The sequence below is a fragment of the Somniosus microcephalus genome, chromosome 2, assembly GCF_052327205.1.
Source record: "Somniosus microcephalus isolate GS21.2 chromosome 2, FLI_Smic_1.0, whole genome shotgun sequence".
Lineage (NCBI taxonomy): Eukaryota > Metazoa > Chordata > Chondrichthyes > Squaliformes > Somniosidae > Somniosus > Somniosus microcephalus.
The window spans coordinates 28,886,784-28,911,818 of record NC_140988.1 but is presented as its reverse complement, the minus strand read 5'-3'; the positions used below and the strand labels follow the sequence as shown (position 1 = coordinate 28,911,818).

The following is a 25,035-nucleotide window of genomic DNA, read 5'->3' as shown; positions in this document are numbered from 1 at the left end:
AATCTCACTTGTAGAGAGCAGACAGAGGTCTCCTAGTGTTGGCTGCTTTGTTACAGGATATTTCTTCCACAATTATAAATCCGAATAACCTGGAAGAACACTTACTGTTTAGATAATGTTAATGTTGCCTCTGCAAAGGCTGGCAATGCAAAGCAGCATTTGAAATTGACAGGCGGGTTAAGCATTCAGCTGTGACCCCATAACAGACGCTTCATCAGTTTTGATGAGGGTCACGGCCAAATTTTGAACCTGTCTTTTTCTTTCAGATGCCAAGTGACCTGTGCATTTCCAGCTTTAAAGAAAATTTCCACCGTTCCTGTTTTTAAAAAAAAAAAAAAAATCTCGTTAATGTCTAGTTATGCAACGTTGCTTTTTAAGAAAGTGGAATTTGCTAATATAATTTTGAGAAAATATGGAGGTGTGTCCAATGGGGTTTTTTTCAGCTGTGACGAGGTGGTTGCATTTAGAATTTTTTTTTTTTTTTAATAAAAAATGTTTCTACATTTCTAGTTGTAATTGTGGTTGGTTTTTCATTCAGACATGAGCTGAGGTGGCTGACAGTTGGCACCAATGAACAACATAAAGCTGCTTTGCATCAAACACAGATGTTGACCACTAACCTGTGTCGTGATGAGAGCTTGGAGCTGTGACACTGCCTGTCACATCACTTTAATATGAGCTATTGGCAGAGATATACTCATAAACTCACACACACATCGTGTGCTGCTTACTGGCTTCTCCCACTTTTGTTTTCTGTTGAAAAGGCCCAACCGTCAAAGATGGAAGTGTATCAGCATCACAACAAGGTAGTTTATTTTCTTTGGGTGCAGCTACCAGTCTGAGTCCAGTATCTGCAGGTTCCAGCCAGCACGTACCTAATTAATTAGAGCTACTGCGTGGCTGGAATTTTAAATCTACTGTTTCGGAGAGAGCTTTATGCATGCCTGGGTACACACATGGGCAGAGCCGAGTCTGAAAAGTTTGAAATTTAAAATGCTGAGTGTGTGGATGGGCTTTTCATGATGCCATCACTGTGTGGCAGTCCGTTAGGGTCGCCAACTCTGGTTGGGTGTATTCCCGGAGGTTTCATCACATGACCTCCTGCCGCGAACCACCCTGCCCCCACATGCCCTCCATTAGTCCATCCTCCAGTCACACTGCTACACAAGATAAGGGGTTGGGGGTAATATATTGGCATGGATAGAGGATTGGTTAATGGACAGAAAACAGAGAGTTGGGATAAACGGGTCATTTTCAGATTGGCTGGCTGTAACTAGTGGGGTGCCGCAAGGATCAGTGCTTGGGTCTCTGCTATTTATGACCTATATTAATGACTTAGATGAAGGGATCGAGTGCAATATATCCAAGTTTGCTGATGATACAAAGCTGGGTGGGAAAGTAAGCTGTGAGGAGGACACAAAGAGCCTGCAAAGGGATATCGACAGGTTAAGTGAGTGGGCAATAAGGTGGCAGATGGAGTATTATGTGGGAAAATGTGATGTTATTCACTTTGGGCGGAAGAATAGAAAAACAGAATATTTTTTAAATAGTGAGACACTATTAAATGTTGGTGTTCAGGAGGACCTGGGTGTCCTTTTACAGGAAACACAAAGTTAGCATGCAGGTACAGCAAGCAATTAGGATGGCAAGTGGCATGTTGGCCTTTATTGCATGGGGGGTTGGAGTGGAAGAGTAGGGAAATCTTACTCCAATTGGACAGGGCTTTGGTGAGACCGCACCTGGAGTACTGTGCACAGTTTTGGTCTCCTTATATGAGAAAGGACATACATGCCTTCGAAGGGAGTGCAACGTAGGTTCACTAGATTGATTCCTGGGATGTGAGGGGTGTCCTATGAGGATGGAATTTAGTAAATTTGTTGTGCTCTATTGTTGCGTCATGAGGTAATTTGGTCAAGTAGCAATTTTTGTGCTTTGAAGAATCATAATATCAATTTTTGATAATTCACACTGCTTCTATAAAACTTGTTACATTGTGTATTTTAAGATGCTACAGGTTTTTTTAAAATGTAAATATTAAACCATGTGGTCATACAATTATTCCAAATAATCTTAATTGACTGCTCCTCATTGTAGCACCAGTGGTGTCGAGCTCAGTTTGGCAACACAGGTGACTGTACAGAACATGCTTTCTTACAAACCATGCTTTTTGTTCCAATTTTTCAATTATCTCGCTTCCTAATTGTTGAAATAATTATTATCTTCCATGGAGAACATCTTAATTAATTCCTGTGGGGAATCGGTGATGGAGAATGGTCACTATGGATTTGTTGGTATTTGATTGAGGAATGATGTGATTATTTAGAAAGCAGTTGTTTAATGTTTCATCCTCTAACCATTCTTCCCCCCTCAAAAAAAAAAAAAAAAAATCTGTAAATGTTTCCTTACTCTTTATATAAAACAAAGCAGCGATTGGTCTTGACTGAAATACATCAGAGTGGAAGAAATCCATTATGTGCCCTTACAGTTTAATTGGATAACTTCATGGAAGCTATGGGTGCCCAAGGTGCACTACCTTGCAGTGAAAATCTTACAGCCACAAATGGAAAACGAATGCAATATTTTTCCTATTGTGTGCGAGTCTTGCAGCTGAACCAGTCAGTAAATCCCTTCAAATGGCTGCAACATGTATAGATTGAAATCTATCAGTTAGCGGTATTGTGTTTCAGGTATATTGTCAGTCTAAATATCACTCGTTGAGACTGGATGTGTTCATTTAATTTTTTTTCCTCAAAATTTTACATTGGCTTAGGGGCATGCAGTGTTACAAATAGTATGTTGGCATGGCTTTCTGATAGTGTTACATGCTTTTGGGGCAAGGTTATTTCAAAATTTAATCCAGAGAGCAATGGATATTTACAAAATGGTATTCAGCTGGCTCTCTAACTCCTGAGCAAAGATTTGAGCAGTTAATAACTGTTTCTAAAATCTGAGATTAGATTACTGCTTTGAAGTCACTGCCAGATGTGTTTTCATAATAAATATCTGAATTTTGGGACGTCCTGAAGTCATGAAAGTAAATGTAAGTCTTTTCTTTTTAATCCCTTTTATGGTGGCTTGATTTTGTTATGGTGCTGTTTGTGTTACTGGGTTCCAGCAGCATGCTAACTGCTGTCAACGTGTTCACTCTGCAGGATTTGCAACTGTCATGTCATTGAATGTTTATTGATAAATAATTTGTACTTGTTAAGTACAAAATTCTTTGGTCAACTTATATTGCACTACAACAGAAAAAAAAATAGGAGCAGGAGTAGGCCATTTGGCCCTTCGAGCCTGCTCTGCCATTCAGTATCATCATGGCTGATCCTCTATCTCAATACCATATTCCCGCTCTCTCCCCATATCCCTTGACGCCTTTTGCGTCTAGAAATCTATCTATCTCCTTAAACATATTGGCCCAGAAATTCGGGTCTCCACGGGTGAGTACGCACGGGGTACTCGCCCGTAACCCCAATGGAAGTGCCGGTTTCCTACATGCACTGCGCATGCGCGGGAAACCGGCACTTCCGTTCCCCCTGAAAGCAGGGGTTCAGAGGTTGAACGCGTGCGCAGGAGAGGCTGCGCGTGCGCATCGAACTTAGTTTTTTTTTTGCAGGTTTTACCAGGAAGGTAAGTCTCCAGAAGTTAGACATCTAAAAAGCAGGTGTAAGGCCTGCTTTTTACAAGGTAAGTGGTGAAATAATTAAAATTAAAACATTTTTTCCACAGGTTTATTATTTTTAAATACTTTAAAGAAAGGTAAGTTTATTTTTAGCTCTGTTAGAAAATTTAAAAAAATTTCAAAAATTTAAATTATTGCTTAAAATAGTTATTTCATGTAATTTATAGTTTATTTAAAAAATGTGATGGTTTTTTAAAAATTTATTTGAAGATTTAGTGATGTTATCTAAGTTTTGACAGGTCTTTCTAAGTTTTGACAGGTCTTCCTGTCAGACTTATGAATGGAGCATTCCCTGCTCCGATTGGCTCCCCATGGCCCACGTGATCCCAGGGGACGCATCAAACTAACTGCGCCCCTGGGATATGCAAGCACTGTGCGCCGGCAGCTGGAGGAGACCCAGGATCGGAATTCCACGGGGGCCCACAGCTCAACGGCCGGCGCGCAAGGTAAGTGCAGGTCGGGGGCTTGCACCCGCGGGAAGCCCCCGACCCGAATTTCTAGGTCATTCAGTGACTTGGCCTCCACAGCCTTCTGTGGTAGAGAATTCCACAGGTTCACCACCCTCTGAGTGAAGAAATTTCTCCTCATCTCAGTCCTAAATGTCCTACCCCGTATTCTGAGACTGTGACCCCTCGTTCTAGACCCCCCAGTCAGGGGAAACATCCTTCCTGCATCCAGTCTGTCCAGCCCTGTCAGAATTTTATACGTTTCAATGAGATCCCCTCTCATTCTTCTAAACTCAAGTGAATACAGGCCTAGTCGACCCAATCTCTCCTCATATGACAGTCCTGCCATCCCAGGATAATAATTCTTTTAAATTAATGTTAATGTCATTCAGATGATCTGGTAGGTTTGGAAGGTCCTGAATAGGTATTGGTGTGGTGCTTTTTTAGAGGTAACGGAAACACAGCAAGATTCTATGTGGATCACTGGTTCTAGAATCCTTATTAAAAGCTTGCTTATGTTAGAATGCATCCTACAACATTGATGAGATGTGGCTGGGCTGTCGATCTTTGGAACAGCATGGTAAGAGCTGCTACCACTTAAGTCAGACCTCCATGTTTATGCCACGTACACAAGAACTGAGAAAGACGCACTTTGGCACTCTATCTATCCAAAAAGTCCACAGAGAGTACCAGTATCATTGCTTGGAGCTCTGTCTCTTGTGTGCATCATTGTTGGAAGTTTTTAGTACTCCAGTATATAAATTGTCAGGATCTTTTTATACTCTCAACATCTTGTCTGATGGAATCCAAAATAATCCAAGAAATTTAAAGTGGTTTAGGAGTTGAAAGTATTGTTTAATGGTCGAATGTGGTGTCAAGAGACACAATGGCATTTTGCATTCTTTCAGTAGTTGAACAAAGACTGAGAATCCAACAATCCACAGGATTCTGTTAGGTCATGTCAGCAAATGTAAAGCCAGAAACGATCCCATCTCTGGAAAGGAGGAAAAAGGATGTGACAAGCAAATAACTCTTTAAAAAGCAGGATTTTTCTCAAAAATGAACATGTTACACGAAGGTAAAACACACTAGGAAGCATCACATTATGATAAATCCACAGCTTGTGATCCTGCTGGAACCAACATAATTTGCTTGTGCTTTTGTGGCCCTCATTTTTTTGTCGTCAACTGATGCACGAAGAAAAGCTGAGGTAAACCAGGAAGTAGACGAACCCCAGTAACTTAATTGAATGGATTTTCTTGATAAAGGTTGTCGCTTGTATTATTAGCCAGTCTTTCCCTCAGAACAATTAGGTCAGAAGTTCCAATTAAGTGCTTACGGTGTCGAGTAAATCAAGAACGTTAGCATCGCTGTTCACGTAATATGCTGCGTTACTTTTATGCTCCCGTGTGAAATATTAATGTAACCAGTATCTTTCGACGTCATTGTGTTTTTCCTTAATGAAGTTTTTAACCCAGACATTGTAGATATTAAACCTGTAGACATGGAAGAATTAACCGAAGTGATCACAGCAGCCGAGTTCCACCCCCACCACTGTAACCTCTTGGTTTACAGCAGCAGCAAAGGAACGTTGCGGCTCTGCGACATGAGGGCGGCTGCACTGTGCGACAAACACGCCAAACGTAAGCATTATTTGTTCGCGCGCGAATTCCAGCTGCAGGTTCTCAATTGAAATGTTCGAGTCCCCACAGCAGAATGCTAGTTTGCAAATTGCTCAGCTGGAATTTTAACTTGTGGTCGCTCGCATAATGGTTCAGTCAAGAGCTTGACCAACTGTATGTGGAGGGGAATTCCACTCGTCCAGTTCAGGAAAAATCATGTGGCCTATCAAACGGGTCTCTCAACCAACTTTTCTGCATTTGGCAGAACATGATCTCCGAGCCTCCCGCCTGAAGATGATCATCATCTCCTGTTCTAGCTATCCCAGTTGTTTGAGTATTTCTCTTGGTTTCTCTCACTTAGGGGGCCAGGGAAAACAAAATAATCCATGGAGGAGGGGCTGTGTCCACCTCCATCATGGTTGGAAAGATCTTAAAACTACAGGACCTATAGATCCATTTGATGGTTTTCAATATCTTTCTGAATGCTGGCATGAATGGCCATCTGCTTACTTGCAGGAAATTTCAAATTGGGTTCTGTACTCTGTCCCCATGCACTGGATGGAGGTCAATGCTTTCATGGGTTGGCTTTACGCACAAAAAGTACAGAGATATTCGTATTAATATAAACAGTTCTACAGTATGTAATGGACTGCTATTTGTGAATTCCAACTCGGGTTGAAGGATCCAAAATGAGAAAATTCCTGCTTCAGTATTCAAGCAAATGAGCTGGGCGACTCTCTTCACGACCTTGTGTTCTACTGTAAACACAACCATGTGAACCATTCTCCATGCTTGCATGTCTTCTGTCACAGCACATGCACCAGCCAGCAGTGGTTAATTGTTGAACTGCATTGAGAAATTAGTGATTAGGAATTTGTATTTTCACTGCGCTGTGGTGGAAACCGATCTTGGCTTCAGCTGACCACATTTGGAGAATGTTGCCAAATATATAAATATTGAGAGCGACTGGGTTAGTACTAAAATAATAGAGACTTTTGGGGTAATTTTAAACCACCGCGCACCCCCTCCGCCCCCCCCCCCCCCACCCCCCAACAACAGGTGGGAGAGGGTCATCAAATTCACAAAATTCAACCCCAACCCACCACGAAAGCACCTGTTCCTGTTTTAACCGTGTCTGAGTAACCCGCTCTGGAGAGGCGGATCCATAATTATAATATTTAAATGAGGCTCCTTTCCTGAGATGTTGGCAGTGATTTAAAATCAACACCTTCTGCACAGGTTTCCCGGGCAGCCTTTGCCCTTCCTGACTGCATCTCAAAATACTTTTCTCTGCTACAATGCTCCCAACTCCGCCAACTTCCACCTGTGCATTGACCCTTTCAATAGTCGAGGTGAAATCGCGCCATGCGGCTGCACATCATGCCCACTCACGCGCGTTGGAGACACAAAACCCAAAAGTAAAATGATAATGATTCGTCGCTGTTGAAATCAGACATTCCCACACGTCCCATGATCTTCTGTGCTTCATGCCCGCTATCGCACCCCCCACTCGGATCCCGCTTCTGCATTAATATCAACTCCATTTTACTTGAAGTGTGTGTGTAGAAAATATAAAATAATACTTGGAACTGAGTTCTGAATAGAATTTGTAATCTGATATCCACATTATCTTCATACTGAAAAATTCGGAGACTTCGAAAGACTTGTTTTGAGGGGACTTGCCGATTTATTGTATATGTTTTTTTTTAACCATTTGACATGAGAAAATGCTGGTAGTAATGTGGCAAGAACTTGCGTGACTTTTTGTTTCGGTTTTCTGTTGGCCATTGGTGGATTAGGTTTTTTTATTGTTGGATATTGTGCCACAAGGTCAGAGCACATTAGAGCCTTGGTCACTGCTCCACACCTCCGAGCAACCAATTTCACAGAGATGTTGGCAAAGGCCTGGGATGACTATGTCACTTGCTTTCTTTTTTGACTAGGACTGATATGTGCTAGTTACCGACCTAAAATAATAGATGTGAAACTATGGGCCCGGATATTTTAATTAAGATTTCAGATGAGGCCATTCTGTTTTCCACATGGTAAAAACATGAAATATTTTAACTGTGAAGTTTGGAGCAAATATAACAGCATTATCTTTCGGATGAGACGCTAAATTAAGGCCCCGTCTGTCAACTCGGGTAGACCTAAAAGATACCATAGTGCTATTTGAAGACGAGCAGGAGAGTTCTGTCAGTGTCCTGGCAACATTTACCCCTCAACCTAGAACACCAAAACAGTTTGATGATTTGTCACATTGCTGTTTGCGGGATCTTGATGTGCGCAAGTTGGTTGCTTCATTTGCCTACATAATGGTGACTGATATCTCAAAAGTAATTTTTTGTTGTGAAGTGCCTTGGGCCATCCTGAGGATGTGAAAGGTGACGTGTAAATGAAAGTTTCTTTATATGTCCAAATTTTAATTACAGTAGTACTGAACACCCAAGAATATTCTGTGTATTGTTAAACCAAGTTGAAGGGCTAAGCACATTCAGGTCAACAGTAAGATTGAAAAGAGCAGAGGAGAAATGAGGTTAAACCAGGAAGTAATGATTAGGCGACACCAAGTTTGATTTTAAAAGCCTACAGGTTCAATGAGGAGAAGACTGAGGGAGGTGAAGAATTCCACAGTTTGAAGGGTCTAGGAAAGAAAGGGGTAGAAGTTTCTGCTGGTGCAGAGCCTCAGCTCTCACTCAACTCAAGTGTGGGGCACAGAATCAGGACCACAATCTCTCATCCATGCTGACATCTACTGTGGCAATTTCAGCCCTTAGAATTAGAATAGGAGACAACGCAATCAGTCTTGATTTTCAACACAGTGCATAGAGGAAGAAGTTCAAGGAATATGCTGTATTCACAGATTAGGGAGAACAAAAGAGGACAGTTTAGAGGAGCACTGACAATAGTAATATCAATAAATTCAATGTGGGAACGTTGAGGTCATCCGCTTTGGATCCACGGATGACGAATCGGAATATTTTCTAAATGCCAAGAGACGAGGAAGTGTGGGGGAGCAAAGTGATTTCAGGCAGAGGCCCTTTGTCAGAACTAATAGTCCAGCTGTATATTTCCAGTTTATATTTCATATTTTCAGTATTTAAGGGTTTTTTTTGTCCTCGAGCTTGTTTTTGCATCCTGTCCTGAAGTGTGGGAGAGCAATCTTCCATTTTTATCTTTGACTGATTTTGCTCGTGGGTCCCCCAATTCCTTCGTAGCATTTCTATGTTTTGCTTTAGATGGAAAAGGCACATCTAATAGTTATTTTCCTGATAGACATTCTGCCTTCTAATCCAGCAACAAGGAGAATTGTCTTCCTTATCGAATTTATATTTCACAGTGTTCATAGTTCAGCAAAATGAAATTCATTTTCTTGATTTAAAAAAAAAAGCAAAATTCAATACTGTTTGTTGAAAATGTTTCCATTATCAGACAAACATTTTAGCGTTTCCAGTTCTGTAGTACAGCATTGATTTCATGCAGACAAATAGCACAAGAATACAATAAGCAAATCATCAACATGTGAATCACACACAGGCTACTGTGCTGCTTAGAATTACAATGAGATTCAACTAGCCTGACGATTTAGATGGCCATAAATACAACATCCTTTGGCATGTAGGCCCCATTTGGTGCCTAGAGGTATAATAAGGTCTTGTAGTCATTGATTAAAGTCCATTTTCCAGATCTGTGAGTTGGAAAATAGCCAGTTAATGTCGCAGTGTTTCACTGAGCCAGTGCAGAGTTCATGCAGCCAAGCAATGTATACAACATCTGACTGATGCTGTATGGTGACAAAAGAAAAAAAAATAGCAGTAATGAGTGACCATGTAAATATCATTAGCACATGTGTGTCGGTTTCAATAAGAGTATGAGACAAGGCAGAGAATGTAAAAAATAACACTTCAAGTAATCGTTCATTTTCACTGGACACATTTTATTCTTTGCATATTCATGCCGATCAGCTGACAGTTTTACAACAGGCTCGTCCATATTTGCTGTTAAATTGAGCTTATTGCTTGTGAATTGTGATTAACCTAATTAACTTTCTGTCTTGGAAGAAAAGAACCTGAATATTAGTGCAGGAGACACGGGATGACAAGAATCAGTGGAAACGGTTCAGTGGCCAATCTGAACTTTAGGCAACTTGTCAAACCTAGGTAACGGATACAGCTTTGAGAAACTAGATTGAAAGTGGTTAATGAAAAGGGGTCAAGCTGGCAGAGACATTTAGATGTTTGAGGCTGAATAACTCATTGCCACACTTAAACACTTGTATGGTGAGTAAGTGGCTCATTGGGTTTTATTTTAATATGTATTTTTTATAAATTAATGTCATCTAGTTATGCTGTCAATACACAGTATCATTTCTCTTCATATTGTCCTGGTTTTCTTTGCCATTAAAACAATATATAGATCATGTTGAGAGCATAATGATTGTCATAGTCACTTACTGCTTCCTCCTGCTTGGTTTTATTGGTTCGTACGAGAACCAGTAATCCCCATCAAACTTCAACACGCATGATGACGTGGCTCTGACTCCATCATAATCCATTGTAATCAGAATTATATCCTGGAAACTGCTCAATTTGACTTGTTATAAATGCAGCTCAGTCGTCTGATGGTCTATGGAGTACATGTTACAACAATAACAGCAACCTGCATTTATATAGCACCTTTAACGTAGTAAAACGTCCCAAGGCGCTTCACAGGAGCGTAATCAGGCAAAATTGGTTCAGAATGTAATTCACACAGACCAGATCTGTTCACCTTCCAGCTATTAGGTTAAGAGTAGTGTTATCAGAGGACTTGAAAACAGTTATCCATGCATCATCTTAACAAGAGAATAGTGTATCGCATCGGGGGAGGGGGGGGGGGGACCTCACGCGGGTAAAATTTATTTAAAATTGAGAGGAGAGGGAAATAATTCGGAGTTAAATTTTCATTTGTTTGCTAATTCAATTGGGGGAAAAAAGTGTGTATAAAGCAGGAAGCACCACTTTACATCAGTGTCCATTTTTAACTGAAGTAGCAAATGGTTTTGCTTGACTATTTCTTGGCACAGACAAGACTGAAGCTATTGGATTGTGCCACACTTCAGAAAAGTGCTTTTTCAAGCTGTTTTATAGAAGGTATTGTCCTAGTTACCATATTTGAGGCAGCGATCCTCTTAAAGCTGACAGACCCCAATTAACCCTAGCAGGAAGGAGAAAAAAAGCACCTGCTTCCAGTTTGCTTTAATTACAGAGATGAAGTAACCTTAGCACTGTTGCCTCACAGCGCCAGGGACCCGGGTTCGAATCCGGCCTCGGGCGACTGTCTGTGTGGAGTTTGCACATTCTCCCCGTGTTTGCGTGGGTTTCCTCCGGGTGCTCCGGTTTCCTCCCACAGTCCAAAGATGTGCGGGTTAGGTTGATTGGCTATGATAAATTGACCCTTAGTGTTAGGGGGATTAAATACGTGGGGTTACGGGGATAGGGTGGGATATGTGTTGGTGTAGGGGTTACGGGGATCGGGTGGGATATGTGTCGGTGCAGGCTCGATGGGCCGAAATGGCCTCTACCTGCACTGTGGTGATTCTGTGATTCTGAAAATTTGTTTTATTTATTGTCAATCAGTTTGAGTGAGAGCTGATAATGAAAGATGTCTCGTAGTTCAATTATGTCAGAAATCACGCAGAAGTGCAATCTTTGTCACAGAATATTTGAATATTCAAAATTGCGCAAAAATCCATCCCTAATCATGTAGAACATGTGTACTGTAGAAATAGATCTGTAATTAAGAGGGTTTTTTTTAACCATTGTGAGTAGATTGGAACTGAAAATAACAGAAATTTATTTGATTTTACTTCTATACACAAACAGAATACAGATTTAATATGCAAATTATTATTGGTGCAAACAAAATTTAAATGCTTAACAATCCTTTAGATGCAATGTTAAACAGCATGTTGCAAATAAGCAGAACATTACACAAAAAGTTTAAGATAATGGCCCAGAAATTCGAGTCGGGGGCTTCCCGTGGGTGCAAGCCTCCGACCTGCACTTACCTAGCGCGCCGGCCGTTGAGCTGTGGGCCCGCGTGGGATTCCGATCCTGGGCCTCCTCCAGCTGCCCGGCGCGCCATGCTTGCGTATCCCAGGGGCGCAATTAGTTCGATGCGTTCCCCTGGGATCACGTGGGCCATGGAGAGCCAATGGTAGCAGGGAATGCTTCATTCATAAGTTTGACAGGAAGAGCTGCTGGAGAAACCTGCAAAAAAAAACGTAAGTTCGATGCGCACGCGCTGCCTCTCTGGCGCACGCGTTCCACCTGTCAACCCCTTCTTTCAGGGGAACGGAAGTGCCGGTTTCCCACGCATGCGCAGTGCATGCACGAAACCGGCACTTTCGTTGGGCCTACGCGCGAGTACCTCGTACGTACTTGCACGTTGGGACCCGAATTTCTGGGCCAATGTGTATTTTAAGGGAGGGACGAAGAACAGATTTGTCGAGGTGCTCTGGTGTTTATGATCTTGGAATTAAGAAATGGTAGATGCACCATTCTCTTTTCCAGTGATTATTGAGGTGTGTTCATTCCTATAAAATCCAGTGTACATGTCACCAATGAAAAAATTGCCAATTTAAACACAGCTATCAAAAATTAAAACTGCCAAGGCTGGGTGAAATTAATGTGCTTCTTTTCAGCTCAGACCTGTGTCTGAATCCCGACTTGACTAAGGGACGAAAGCCCTTTGTTGACTGACCGACATCAACTGAGTTGGGCAGTATCGATCCAGTTTCCAATGGCCGATAAATACCCACCACTTGGTAAATTGGCAGTCTCACTTGGAGAATTTTAAAAGAATGGCTATTTGTGGGAAATAGAAAATAATTCACACTGGTATGGAAAAGGGTGCTTTTCCAAGGTGGGAATAAAGGCTTATTGTTGGGGGCTTTGTGTCGGGAGCTTCATGCTCTTTTTAGCTATGTTGACCCAAGAGTGTTCAATTCCGACGATGGAATGCAGAACAGGCAAAGTGTTATATTTTTCACTGGTACCTCAAAATAATGAAGAACATTGGCCGGAGGGCGGGGCGGGGGGGGGGGGTGGGGCTGCTGCACCAGGAGTGAAAATCAAGTTCTCATTTTAATAAATAGCCTAAAAGTCAAGCCTGGTATGCAAGTTGCTCCCTTATATTGAGAAGACACAGAAGCCTGAATAAAGATGCAATTTTTATACTAGCTTTCAAGGGAGTTTTAAAATATGCCATTCAGTGATAAATTACCTCTGGCAGAGTTTGAACCCATACTGCAAAGTGAAAACAGCAATAAACTTCCAACAGTTTGAAGAAACCGAGGCAAATTAAATGCAGTAATCGAGGTGCTGATGCTTTAAAAGCTTTTTCAGTGTTACCATGCCGTTTGCAGCTCTCTGCTGTGAATTTTTACAGGGACTTTATATAATCTCTGAAATCAGTAGAACTGCAAGTTTTCGGGGAGCTTGTGGTATTTTTCTGTCTGGGGCAGTGTTGCACATTTTCCTTTATTATTTAATATAACCCTTCGTTTGCACCACGTTCCTAACAGATGGATTTCTCAGGCCCCAAACATATTTGCCAAGTAGTGGATCTTTGCTAAATGTGGCAAACCTTTCTACGGGGCATTTGGCTTGGCATTTGTATTTTGCATTTCTGTTTGTGATGTAGCAACAGACGCACTGTCTATTCACACTGCATTCTAGCTGATGTTTAAGGGGAAAGGGGCCCTGTGCTCTGAGTTAAGGAAGAGAAAATTGTCCAGGGTTCCTGCTCCAGGGATTGCTATTCCTGTTACAACAGCACGTGCGGATATTGGGGCCAGGCGGGATCAGGCTCCGCTTGGATGCCCCTGTGGGTGAATAACCTACCGACACGTCGGCACTGAAATTCCACACTTCTTTTGGGACCCTGCCAGAGTGGAACTCCCAGAGAAACATTGTAACGTCTGAAAACGGCCATTTACGCCATTTTCCTGGAGGTTCTGCCAGTCTCTAGCGGGAGACCAGAAGAATCCTCCTTTCGAGAATGGCCACTAGGGCAAAATACCAGAGCCAACTGAAATGGATGGAAATGTATATGACAGCAAAGAGGGAGATGGGAGAACATTCACAAAAAAGTGGGGGAAAAAAAGTATTTTCTAAATTTATTTAGCAAAAAATCTTCACTTTAATAGCCGATGAGTTCACACAAGATCAATTGCAATTTTGTGGGGGTGATATTTTGCAGAGTCTAGTAACTGGAGTGCAGAGACACAATTAGACCTGCAGAAAGGTTTGACTGTAGGGAGGAAGTCAGTAAATATGATTTAAGTTATAGCTCCGCTCCTGATCAATTTGGTAAGAGGGTCATTTTTTTCTGAAATATTTTCTTAGAATAATACTTCATCTGCAAAAAATAGGATAGCATGGAAGGAACAGAGGGTGTGATCATATTTTACTACTCAATGATGACTACTTGGAAACCATTCCAGCATTGTCTCCATACAGAATTGAGCCATCACTGGAATCCATGCTCATGGTAGAAAGAAGCAGCAAAATCGACCCTGACAAAAGAAATAGTACAGTTTCAAATCGTGATGGCTAGAATGTGACAGCAGACAGGACACAGTGTATGGATTTGCTGTCTGCAAGTAGAAAATCAGACTGGTCATAGTAACTGAGTTTTCTAATTGATATTGATTATAATATTGATAATTTCCATAGATTAGATGCACGAAAAGGGTAAGTACTTTCTTTCTATTACAGCGGAGAATGTGCTCCCTCAATCGTCTTCACAAGCCATTGTTGTTTTCGTAAATAAATAGACGTTTTCATTATGAACAGCTAGCTTGAGCTAGTCATTTATTCAGCCATGTGGACTAGTGTACAGGCATCCATCTTGACTACTGCCTTGTGGGTAGCCCCTACTAAACATACAGCTCCACCTAGTGTACCATTCTAGAATGACATGTTACTGATCATTACATCCCCCTTCCTTGGAGGTTAAACAAAATCAATATCAAGCAATCATAACGACATAAACATCTTCACAACAGTCAACATATTTTCAAAGCTTTACTTTATGAACTCTAAGCTTTTCATTCTTTTATTATAGTTTTCTTTGTACTCAAAGATTAAGTCTATCAGGCTTTTTGACTTCACGTGTGGATCTTCTCAGCACAGGTAAGTCTGATGTGTTTTCACGAGAGCCTGTATGTGTGTTTGTGTTAGATTGTTCTGGTGGTGTGTGACAAGATTCAGTTGCGGCATTGTCATCGATTTGCTCTTGGATAGTTTCTTGTGTTTTCAGGAGGGAACGGCGGTTCCTCCTGAGAATCTGTCTTTCCTCAGTTCTAACAGTGTATGACCTTGGTCCTACTTCCTCAAGAACTGTAGCTTTTCTGTTCCATGCATCTGGATCCTCAATCCTGACAACATCATCCCTTGTCAACGGTTTCAGAGTTTTGGATGACTTGTCATAGTGTGATTTCTGTCTCAGTTCCTTACTCTGCTTTTCTTTTGCACAGCAGGGTAGCGTGGTGCGCAACTTGCGACCCATTAGGAGTTCAGCAGGTGAAGAACCAGAGTCTAAAGGTGAGGCTCGGTAGCTCAGCAGGGCGAGATAAGGATCAGACTTGCTTTCTGTCGCTTTCTTCAGTAGCTGTTTGAGAACTTGAACACCTTTCTCTGCCTTACCATTCGACTGAGCATACAGAGGACTGGATGTGATGTGTTGAAAGTCATAATGTGCTGCAAACTGTTGCCACTCCTTACAGTTGAAGCACGGACCATTGTCGCTAACGGCAATCCTGGCAATTCCATGTCTGGCGAAGATGGATTTAACATGCATTATGACACTGCTTGCTGTGGTGCTTGAGAGCAGCGCCATCTCAGGATAGTTAGAATAGTAGTCAATCACTATTAGATAGTCTTTACCATTCAAATGAAAAAGGTCCATACCAACCGTTTGCCATGGTGCTGTTGGTAAGTCAGCTACTATCATTGGTCCCTTTGCTTGTTTGTTTTGGTGTTTCTGACATGTCTCACATTCGCTTATCATGTTCTCATTGTCCTTATTTATGCCAGGCCAATAAACAGTGTCTCTTGCTCTCCTTTTGCATTTTTCAATTCCGAGGTGTCCCTCATGAATCCTTTTGAGCATGTCTTGACGTAGAGCCTGTGGAATGACTATTCTGTTCTGTTTTAGTAATAGTCCACTTGCGACACTTAACTCTGACCTGATGTGATAGTACTTTGGACAGAAACCTTTTGGCCAACCATGATGAATGTTCTCTATTACTGTTTGTAACACTGTATCTTTTACTGTTTCTTCTGCTATTTGCTTTGATTTTGTGTCTGACACGGGCAGCGCAGCAGTGACCATACTCACAAGAACATCCACATCCTCCTCAGTAGAGCTCACATGACTCATTGTGGGTGCTCGGGATAGTGCATCTGCTAACACTATGGGCTAGAAATTCAGTAGGCTTTGTGCCCAGTTTTCGCCCAAAGAGGGCTTTTGCGCCACTTGCTGAGATTGCGCCGATATTCAGCACTGCGGTAATGGCGGCGTTAGCCAGTAGCGCTGCGCCGCCACCAATGACGTCATCGGTGTGCGCAGTGCCCCGCTACCACCCCAACCGCCATATTTAGTTGCGGCCGCCTCTTCCGCAGCGGCCGCAAACAGCGATCTGAAAACGGGGCCGTCCTGCAGCCTTAGTGGGGCGAGTTAAGGCGGAGGTGCGGCGGCCGCCTGCCCGCACCTCCTTCCCCGGCCTCCTCCACCCCGCCCCCCCGCGGCATTGCCGGCTGTTTTCCGGGAGCCCGGCACTTCTCCGTGGTGCCGGGCTCATTTGCCGGCACTAGCGAGCGGCGATCTCGCTGTTGCAGGCACCTCCCCCTTAAGAGAGGGAGGAAGGCCTGCAGTACCGCAGCCTGCCGCTCCGCAGCGGGTGGCGCTGCGGCATCTAGCGCGCCGAAATTCAGTTTCAGCGCCCCAAGCGGGGGCGGCCACACCCTTGAATAGCGGCCGGCTTCGACTTGGGGCGCTGAAACTGAATTTCCGGCGGGCGCAAGTGGCTCCGCGCGCAGCGGTAACTTCTGGGCGCAAGCGAGCTGGCGGGCCCAAACTGAATTTCTAGGCCTATGTGTTTGCCTGGTGTGTAGATCAGTTCAAAGTCATATCTTTGCAGCTTCATCATGAGTCGTTGAATCCTTGGAGACATCTCATTCAGGTTTTTATTTATGATGGCAACCAGTGGGCAGTGGTCTGTCTCAACTGTGAAGGTGGGAAGTCCATATATGTAGCCATGGAACCTTTCTAGTCCAACTACCAAGCCTAGACATTCCTTTTCAATCTGGGCGTATCGACACTCGGTATCAGTCATAGACCTGGAGGCATAGGCAACAGGCAATCTTCACCCTCTGCTTGTAGCAAGACCGCGCCTAGGCCATCTTTTGATGCATCCGTTGACACTTTGATTCTCTTTGTTGGGTCAAAGAAGGTGAGTACAGGTCTGGTTGTCAGCACTGTTTTGAGGTTCATCCACTCTTGTTCATGTCTTTCTGTCCATGCGAACTCACTTGTTTTATGTAGCAGGTCTCGCAGACAGGCTATCTTGGCTGACAAGTTAGGAATGAACTTTCCAATGAAGTTTATCATACCCATGATGCGTAGCACTCCTTTTTTGTCAGTGGGTCGGGGCATTTTGAGTATGGCGTTTACTTTTTCCATATCTGGCTCTATTCCTTTACCAGATAGATTATCTCCTAGGAAAGTGACTTCCTGGACGCCAAACTGACACTTGGCTTTGTTAAGCTTCAGTCCATTCCGGCGTATGCTCTGTCGCACTTTAGTCAGTCTCTCATTGTGTTCTTTCAGTGTGGAGCCCCAGATGATGATGTCATCAACATAGACCCGAACTCCTTCCAGACCTTCAATTATGTGTTCCATCGCGCTATGAAAGATTTCAGATGCAGATATTATCCCGAAAGGCATTCTGAGGAAACAATACCTGCCAAATGGTGCTCTCTCCATCCAGTTTTAGTTGCCAAAATCCTTGTGAGGCATCGAGCTTTGTGAAGTATCTGGCACCTGACATTTCACTGGTGATTTCTTCTCGCTTGGGAATCTGGTAGTGTTCACGTTTTATGTTTGCATTTAAGTCCTTTGGATCCATGCATACTCTTAGATCATTGTTCTTTTTCTTTACATATACCATGGAGTTAACCCAGTCTGTTGGCTCTTCGACTTTCTTGATGACTCCTAGTGTGGTCATTCTGTCCAGTTCTTTCTTGAGCCAGTCACGCAGGGGTGCTGGAACTCTCCGTGGAGCATGTACCACTGGCTGAGCATCCTCCTTTAGCTGGATCTTGTAAGTGAATGGTAGAACTCCAAATCCTTTGAACACATCCTGGAAATTACTCACTACAGAATCCACCGAGTCATCTGGTCTGCTTATGGCACAGTTTATACGGTAGACTCTCTTGACCAGTTCTAAGTCCTCACAAGCTTTGTCACCTAGTAGTGAATCAAGTCCTTCAGCCACAACAGAAAACATGAGATGATGCACTTTGTCTTTGACTGTCACTTTAAGTCTGCATACAACTAAGCTATCTATTTTCTGTCCATTATAGTCCTTCAGTAGCACTGACTGTCTGCATTTTGGGCTTTTCTTTCATATTTTTAATGTCACTCATACTGATTAAGTTTGCTTTTGCCCCAGTGTCTAGTTTCAATGTAACTAATGCTCCATTTACCTGCAGTGGCATTATCCATTTGTCCTCTTGTACTGCATTAACTTTATGTTCAGCATTGTCCATTCCTGAGGGCTGCACATTTTCTGTATCCTTTTCGATATTGTCACATGACACCATTCCTACAAAAAATGTCTCACTTAAATCAGTGTCCTCAATCACATTGACTTGTTGCCCTTTCTTTGTTTTTACTTTTGAAAAGCATTGTTTGGTAAAGTGATTCTTTCCATTACATTTTGTGCACATTTTTTTCAAACGCTGGGCATTGTCTTGACTGGTGCTGGTAACCACAGCGTTTACAATTAAAAATTCCATCCTCCGATTGCTTTGCATTTATGTTCTGCCCACGTTTCTTCCCCTTGTAGGACACAGCACCGACAGCAGCACTGTCATTCACTTCAGTCGCATTATTATTAATTTCACTGAAAGTCTTTGCATGCTGTTGAGCTAGCTCACTGGCATGGCATATTTTCACAGCACCCTCCAATGTTAGTTCGGTTTCTCTCAACAAACGTTCCCTGACCTTTTTATCATGAATACCAAACACAATCTGGTCACGAATCATGGATGATTTCAGTTCAGAGAAATTACATGTCTGTGCTTTCAGTTTCAGATCGGTCACAAAGCTATCAAAAGTCTCATTTTGCTGCTGTGTCCGTGAACGGAACACGTACCTCTCATAGGTCTCGTTCTTTTTGGGAGAACAATGTGTATCAAACTTCTTTAGCACATCATCCATCTTTTCTCTGTCCTCCTCTTGATCAAATACAAACGTATTAAATACCTCTATTGCCTGCGGGCCTGCAACCGTGAGCAGTAACGCTATTTTCCTTGCGTCTGGCAACGTAACGAACCCGATGGCGGCAATGTAGAGTTCGAATTGTTGTTTGAAAGTCCGCCAATTGCAGTCGACATTCCCTGTGAGTTTCAAACCCTCCGGTGGCTTCAAATTCTCCATGTCGTGTTTCACAATATTCAGCAGATATTACCAATCCTGGTACCATGTTATGTTCATAAATAAATAGACGTTTTCAATATGAACAGCTAGCTTGAGCTAGTCATTTATTCAGCCATGTGGACTAGTGTACAGGCATCCATCTTGACTACTGCCTTGTGGGTAGCCCCCTACTAAACATACAGCTCCACCTAGTGTACCATTATAGAATGACATGTTACTGATCATTACAATTGTGAATAATTAACTATTATTTGAGATGCTGGCAGTAATAGCTGAATGGTTGACATGATGTTGCAAATGTAGTAAGGAGTGTTTTGTTACTGACTAAAGGCACTAGTGTCCTTTGTTCCTGTTCATGTTCTGAAATTGGTGATTTCACCTTGGTCTGTCCTCCTACTCCTTCTGGCAAATTCACCTCCTTTGTGCACATCACCTTGTTCCATCTCACTCGCCTCTCCCTTAAAATCCTCGATCTCTACCACCCAGCCAAGCCCCATGACAAGTTTGCCGAGATATCCTCACTGCTTTCCTCCCTCAGCCTCTGCACCAAACGACTTCTCACCCTCGGTGATTCTAACATCCATTTCAACTCACCTTGCCCTCTCCTTTGAATTCACTGCCCTCCTGTCCTCTCTTAACCTCCCTCTCCATATAAACTCTCCTACCCATAGTCACAGCCCCCCCCTCAAACTTTCCATCTCACATGGCCTACCTATTCCCTTTGCCCCAATCACAGAAAAGGACACCTCTGATCACTTCCTTGCATCCCTCACCACTCACATCTGCCTTCCAAACCTCACTTCCTTCTTCATCCAGCCTTGGAAAAAACTCTCCCCCAGGTCACTTACAATGGTACTTTCAAACTCCCAACTGTCTACCCTTTGGCTGTCCATTCGCCACAATATTTCTGCATCTACCGATCTGCTCAATCACACCCTCACATCCACCTTTTGATGCTCTTGTCCCTAGTAAAACCCTTTTTCCCATATTGGTCGTTCACCTTGGTACAACCCCTTCTTCACTCCCTTAAGTCCACGGGACGCAGATTTGAAAGTTTATGGCGCACAAGTGATTTAGCCATTCACCGCCAGATCAAACTGGATCATATCAAGGCCTGGCTTTCCTCTGCCAAAACTTTTCACTACTCCAGAATCACCCTGGAATACAAAGATGACCCTTTTGTACACTATCAACCATCTCCTTAAACCCCTCTCCCCTGCCTCCTCCACCCTTGCTTCCAACAAGTGCGACGAGCTCATGGACGACTTTGTCACTAAGATTGAGACCATCCATTCACCTGTCTATGCCACATCTCTCCCTTTCCCTTGCCCACCAAACCAAATGTCCCCGATGTTTCTCCCCTGCTCTAGCCCACAACTTGCATCTTTCTTTTAGTTTCTCTCCTATCTCCCCTCATGCTCTCTCCGAGCTCAACTTGTCCATGAGACCTAACTCCTACTCTGTCGACCCTATTCTCACTAAACTGCTGACCACCCAACTTCCCTTCCTGGCCCCAATGCTAGCTGACCTTGTAAATGAATCCCTCTCATCAGGTACTGTCCCCCTTGCTTTCAAACCTGCCAGCATCACCCACCCCAATAAAAATTCCACCATTGACCCCATTATTCTTGCAAACTACCGCCCCATCTCCAACCTCCCTTTCCTCTCCAAATCCCTTGAATGTGTTGAAGCCTCCAAAATCCGTGCCCATCTTTCCCGCAACTCCATGTTTGAACCTCCCCAATCAGGTTTCCACCCCTGCCACAGCAATGAAATGGCCCTAATCAAAGTCACAAATTATGTCCTATGTGACTGTGACCATGGTGCACTATCCCTCCTCAACCTGTCTGCAGCCTTTGACACGGTTGACCATACCATCCTCGTCCAACGCCTTTGCTCCATGGTCCAGCTGAGTGGGACTGCACTTGTCTGATTCCACTCTTGGCTATCCAGTTGTAGGTAAACTATGTCCTGCAATGGCTTCTCTTGCTGCCCCCTGCACTGTTACCTCTAGAGTCCCCCAAGGATTTATCCATGGCCCTCTCCTATTTCTCATGTACATGCTGCCCCTTGGCGACATTATCCAAAAACAGAACATCAGGTTCCACATGTACGCTGTAATAACCCACCCAAAATAGCACATAGAAAATCAAGGACCCATTGGCCCTGATTTTCCTGCAATGGCATCGCCGGTGCTAACTTCCTCCATGTTGTGCATTTCTAATTAGAAGATGCTGCAGCGAGCCTAGCGGCAAATCAGCCGATGTTTATCTCCCCTTTCAGTACTAGCAAATTATGACCAAAACCTTGGAAGCTGATCGGATTCCTGGCTGTATGTTTGGCACCAAGTTTCCTTCTACTGTGAGAAAACAATTAATCACAGTAAGTGTCCTGCTACGACACGATACAAATACAAGTTCTTTCTTTGTTTTCTTTTCTTTATTGATGGCACCATGAATGAGACACTTGTGTAACACAAGTATGGGTTCTAAATTTGGATTCATAGTTTGGAATGTTGCTGCATTATTATGAATAAAAGTTGAATAAGTTTTCTAGAGCTCAAAAATGAAGCTGTGAATGAAGCCTCCCTCAGAAGATTGGGTTGAGTAGAAACCACAATGGGAAAACTGGCTCTGGGTTGTGGCGAGAATGGGCTTGGTGGGTGAAATGGCATTTTTTTCGTTAAATAACTGACCTTTGATTTTTGTCCAGCGTAGCATTGCACTGTTGCCACAAAGTTCTCATGAAATGGTGGATGTGCTTTGCTTGCAAATATCAGGAGCGAAGGCTACTTGCAGCTACAATTTTGATAAGTTTAATGTGTTTGTGCTAATGACATTTTCATAACCCAGTGCCAAGTTATCACTAAGTACTTTATCCCTGTTGAGGAAAAAAGTTTCAATGATGACAAATGCAGTATCTTCTCACCCCTTAGAGCATTGCAGCCCCATGCTTTGGGACCACTTTCCTAACACAGCTTGCCTACAGAGGCCATGCATTTCAGCACAGGGAGAGGAGGAGAAGTAACTAAAACTGTTCCTTTTAACAGCAAAAAGATCTGTGATCCTCGGTTTTATCAATAGGGGTATAGAGTACAATAGCAAAGAGGCAATACTAAACCTGTACAAATCATCGGTTAGAATACTTTGTCCAGTTTTGGGTGCCTTACTGTACGAAAGATGTCAGGACCATGGAGAGGATGCAAAAGAGATTAACTAAGATGACACCAGGAATGAGAAGCTTTACTTATTGGGAGAAACTAGTTAAACTGGGGCTTTTAAAAAAAAAAAAAAAAAAGAACGATGAAGGTTAAGAGGAGATCTGATAGAAATGCTCAAAATTATGAGAGGTTTTGATGAGATAAATTCGGAAAATGTTAGTGGTTCATGAGTTGGTAACTAGAGGACATAAATTCAAGATTATGTCACCAGAAAGCCACGAGGAGGTGTTAGGAGAATTTACAGAGATAAGATATGGAATGCAGTGTTGGAAGCAGAATCCATAATAATTTTTAAAAACAAAGTGGATAAACATTTGAAAAAGAATTAAAAAGGCAGAGGAATAAAACGAAGTAGATAATTCTTTGAAAGCCGGCCCAAAAGGCCTCCTTCTGCACGTCATATTCCATGAGGGGAAAGTCAAAGGACCAATCGCCTCCGGTTCTCCAGACAAATTTTGTAGGAGCCAATTATCAAACCACAATGGCAGATGCCTCGAAGCACATTGGACTGTTCATTTTCTGAGTAGGGAGTGTGGTGTTTACTATGTGTTATCGCAAAGATAGGAGAAGATATTAAACATTATGGAAGAGGACTGGATCTACCAGTATTGCAGGAGCTGTTCTCCATGCATCACAGTAGCTTGCCTGAAACTCCATCATAATTCAAAGTGAAATGGGTTACTTTGGTGTTTAGGAAGCATCCATAGGTTGAATATAAACTCCCATTGCTTTTGAACCAGTTCCAGTATACAAGTGGTTACTTAATCATTACTTCCTACATGCACTGTAGAGAAAACTGGGCAGTCAGTTCTTTTGTGAAATATAATAAATACCTTCTACAGAACACCTAGCAGCTTGGTGTGTTAAATCATTTCTTCCCGTCACGTAACCATTAATCGTAGTACAGGTAGACTACCCTTTATCCGAACTTCCGAAAACCGAAACCCTCTAAAAACCGAAGGTTTTTTCGTTCAGCCTAAGTTGTGCGCACGACATGACCAGAGTGGCGCACGACTTACGCTGAGCAGGGCAGAGGGTCACTGAGTTCCCTCCTGGGTAGGAGATTGCAGGCCGAGCCGGGCAGTTGTGAAGGAGGTATACCAGGAGAGTGAACCCAACAATACAGCGGCCTGTCCGATATTCTTTTCTCCCCCCCGAACCCCCCCCTTTCGGATAAGGGATAGTGTATCCTTTATCCGCACTTCCGAAAACCGAAATCCTCTGAAAACCGAAAGTGTTTTCGTTCAGCGTAAGTCATGCGCACGACCCCGACCCACCCCCGACCCCCCCGCCGATGCCGACCCCCACCCCCGACAAATTTCCCAGTCTTATAAAATACCTTCCGAAATCCGAAATTGTCCGAAAACCGAAACACGGATAGTCTACCTGTATTGTTTGGGGAGGGGAGCAGGACCCTCCTTGTGAAAATACTGTTTAAATTAGTTCAGCATGCAACAGGAGCCTCAATAGTGTCAGGGCAAAGGGCATCTTGGGTACGGCACTACAATCACAGAACAATGACAATAACTATATATAGGACATAAATTAGATGATGCTGCTATAATGCACTCTTAGGTTTGCGTTAACTTCTTTACATCTCTTTTGCTTTCCTAATGTTATCATATTATCTGAGTGCTTGGTTATACTCTAGCCGTGGAGCTTTCTCAAGCTCCTGTTTTATTCTACGTTAATGATTTTCTCTACTGTAACACAGGATTTCCAGACACCGTGGATTGATGGCAATGAAATCCACATTTTGACTTCATTCTCTTATCATTAAATGTTAGAACCTTGTCATCAATCACAGTAAGCTTGGTTAATTACTGTATTTCGGTACAACAAATGGATTTTAGTGAGACATGCATGTCAGGTCTGCTAGAGGAATGTTATTAAAGAAAAATGGATGACAGCAAAGGGCAGAAATTTCATAAAGATCACTGTGATGCTGTATAATTGGAGTTTGCACAAGATTATTGTAAATCATACACTGCTACTGATTAGTCCTCCTGTCGAAGAAATGGCCCACTCTTGTTGCAAATAGGACCTGGAACAAGAAGACTGATTTAAAGGTCAGTATGCACCACAAATGAAACTGGGCTTGGACCTGAATGGCGTTTTAGAATCATAAAATGATACAGCGCAGAAGGAGGCCATTCGGCCCATCACATCTGTGCCAGCTCTTAGAAAGAGCTATCCAAATAGTCTCACTCCCCTGCTCCTTCCCCGTAGCACAGCAATTCTTTTTTCCTATTCAAGTATTTATCCAGTTCCCTTTTGCAAGTTATTATTGAATCTGCTTCCACCACCTTTTCAGGCAGTGCATTCCAGATCATCATAACTTCCTGGGTATATTTTTCT

The 25,035-nt window shown here is 42.9% G+C and overlaps 1 protein-coding gene across 4 annotated transcripts in view; it reads left to right on the top strand.

The window, feature by feature from the left end:
* Nucleotides 1–25,035, top strand: part of LOC147122633 (serine/threonine-protein phosphatase 2A 55 kDa regulatory subunit B gamma isoform) — a 493,182-nt gene that overhangs the window by 373,280 nt on the left and 94,867 nt on the right. For all 4 annotated transcript variants that reach the window (XR_015081021.1, XM_086008136.1, XM_086008120.1 and 1 more), the window contains one exon: nucleotides 5,604–5,768. Coding sequence is in view for 3 of the 4 variants with exons in the window: in XM_086008136.1 (XP_085864262.1) it covers nucleotides 5,604–5,768 (165 nt within the window). In the remaining variant the exon portion in view is untranslated. The remainder of the gene's footprint in view (nucleotides 1–5,603; nucleotides 5,769–25,035) is intronic.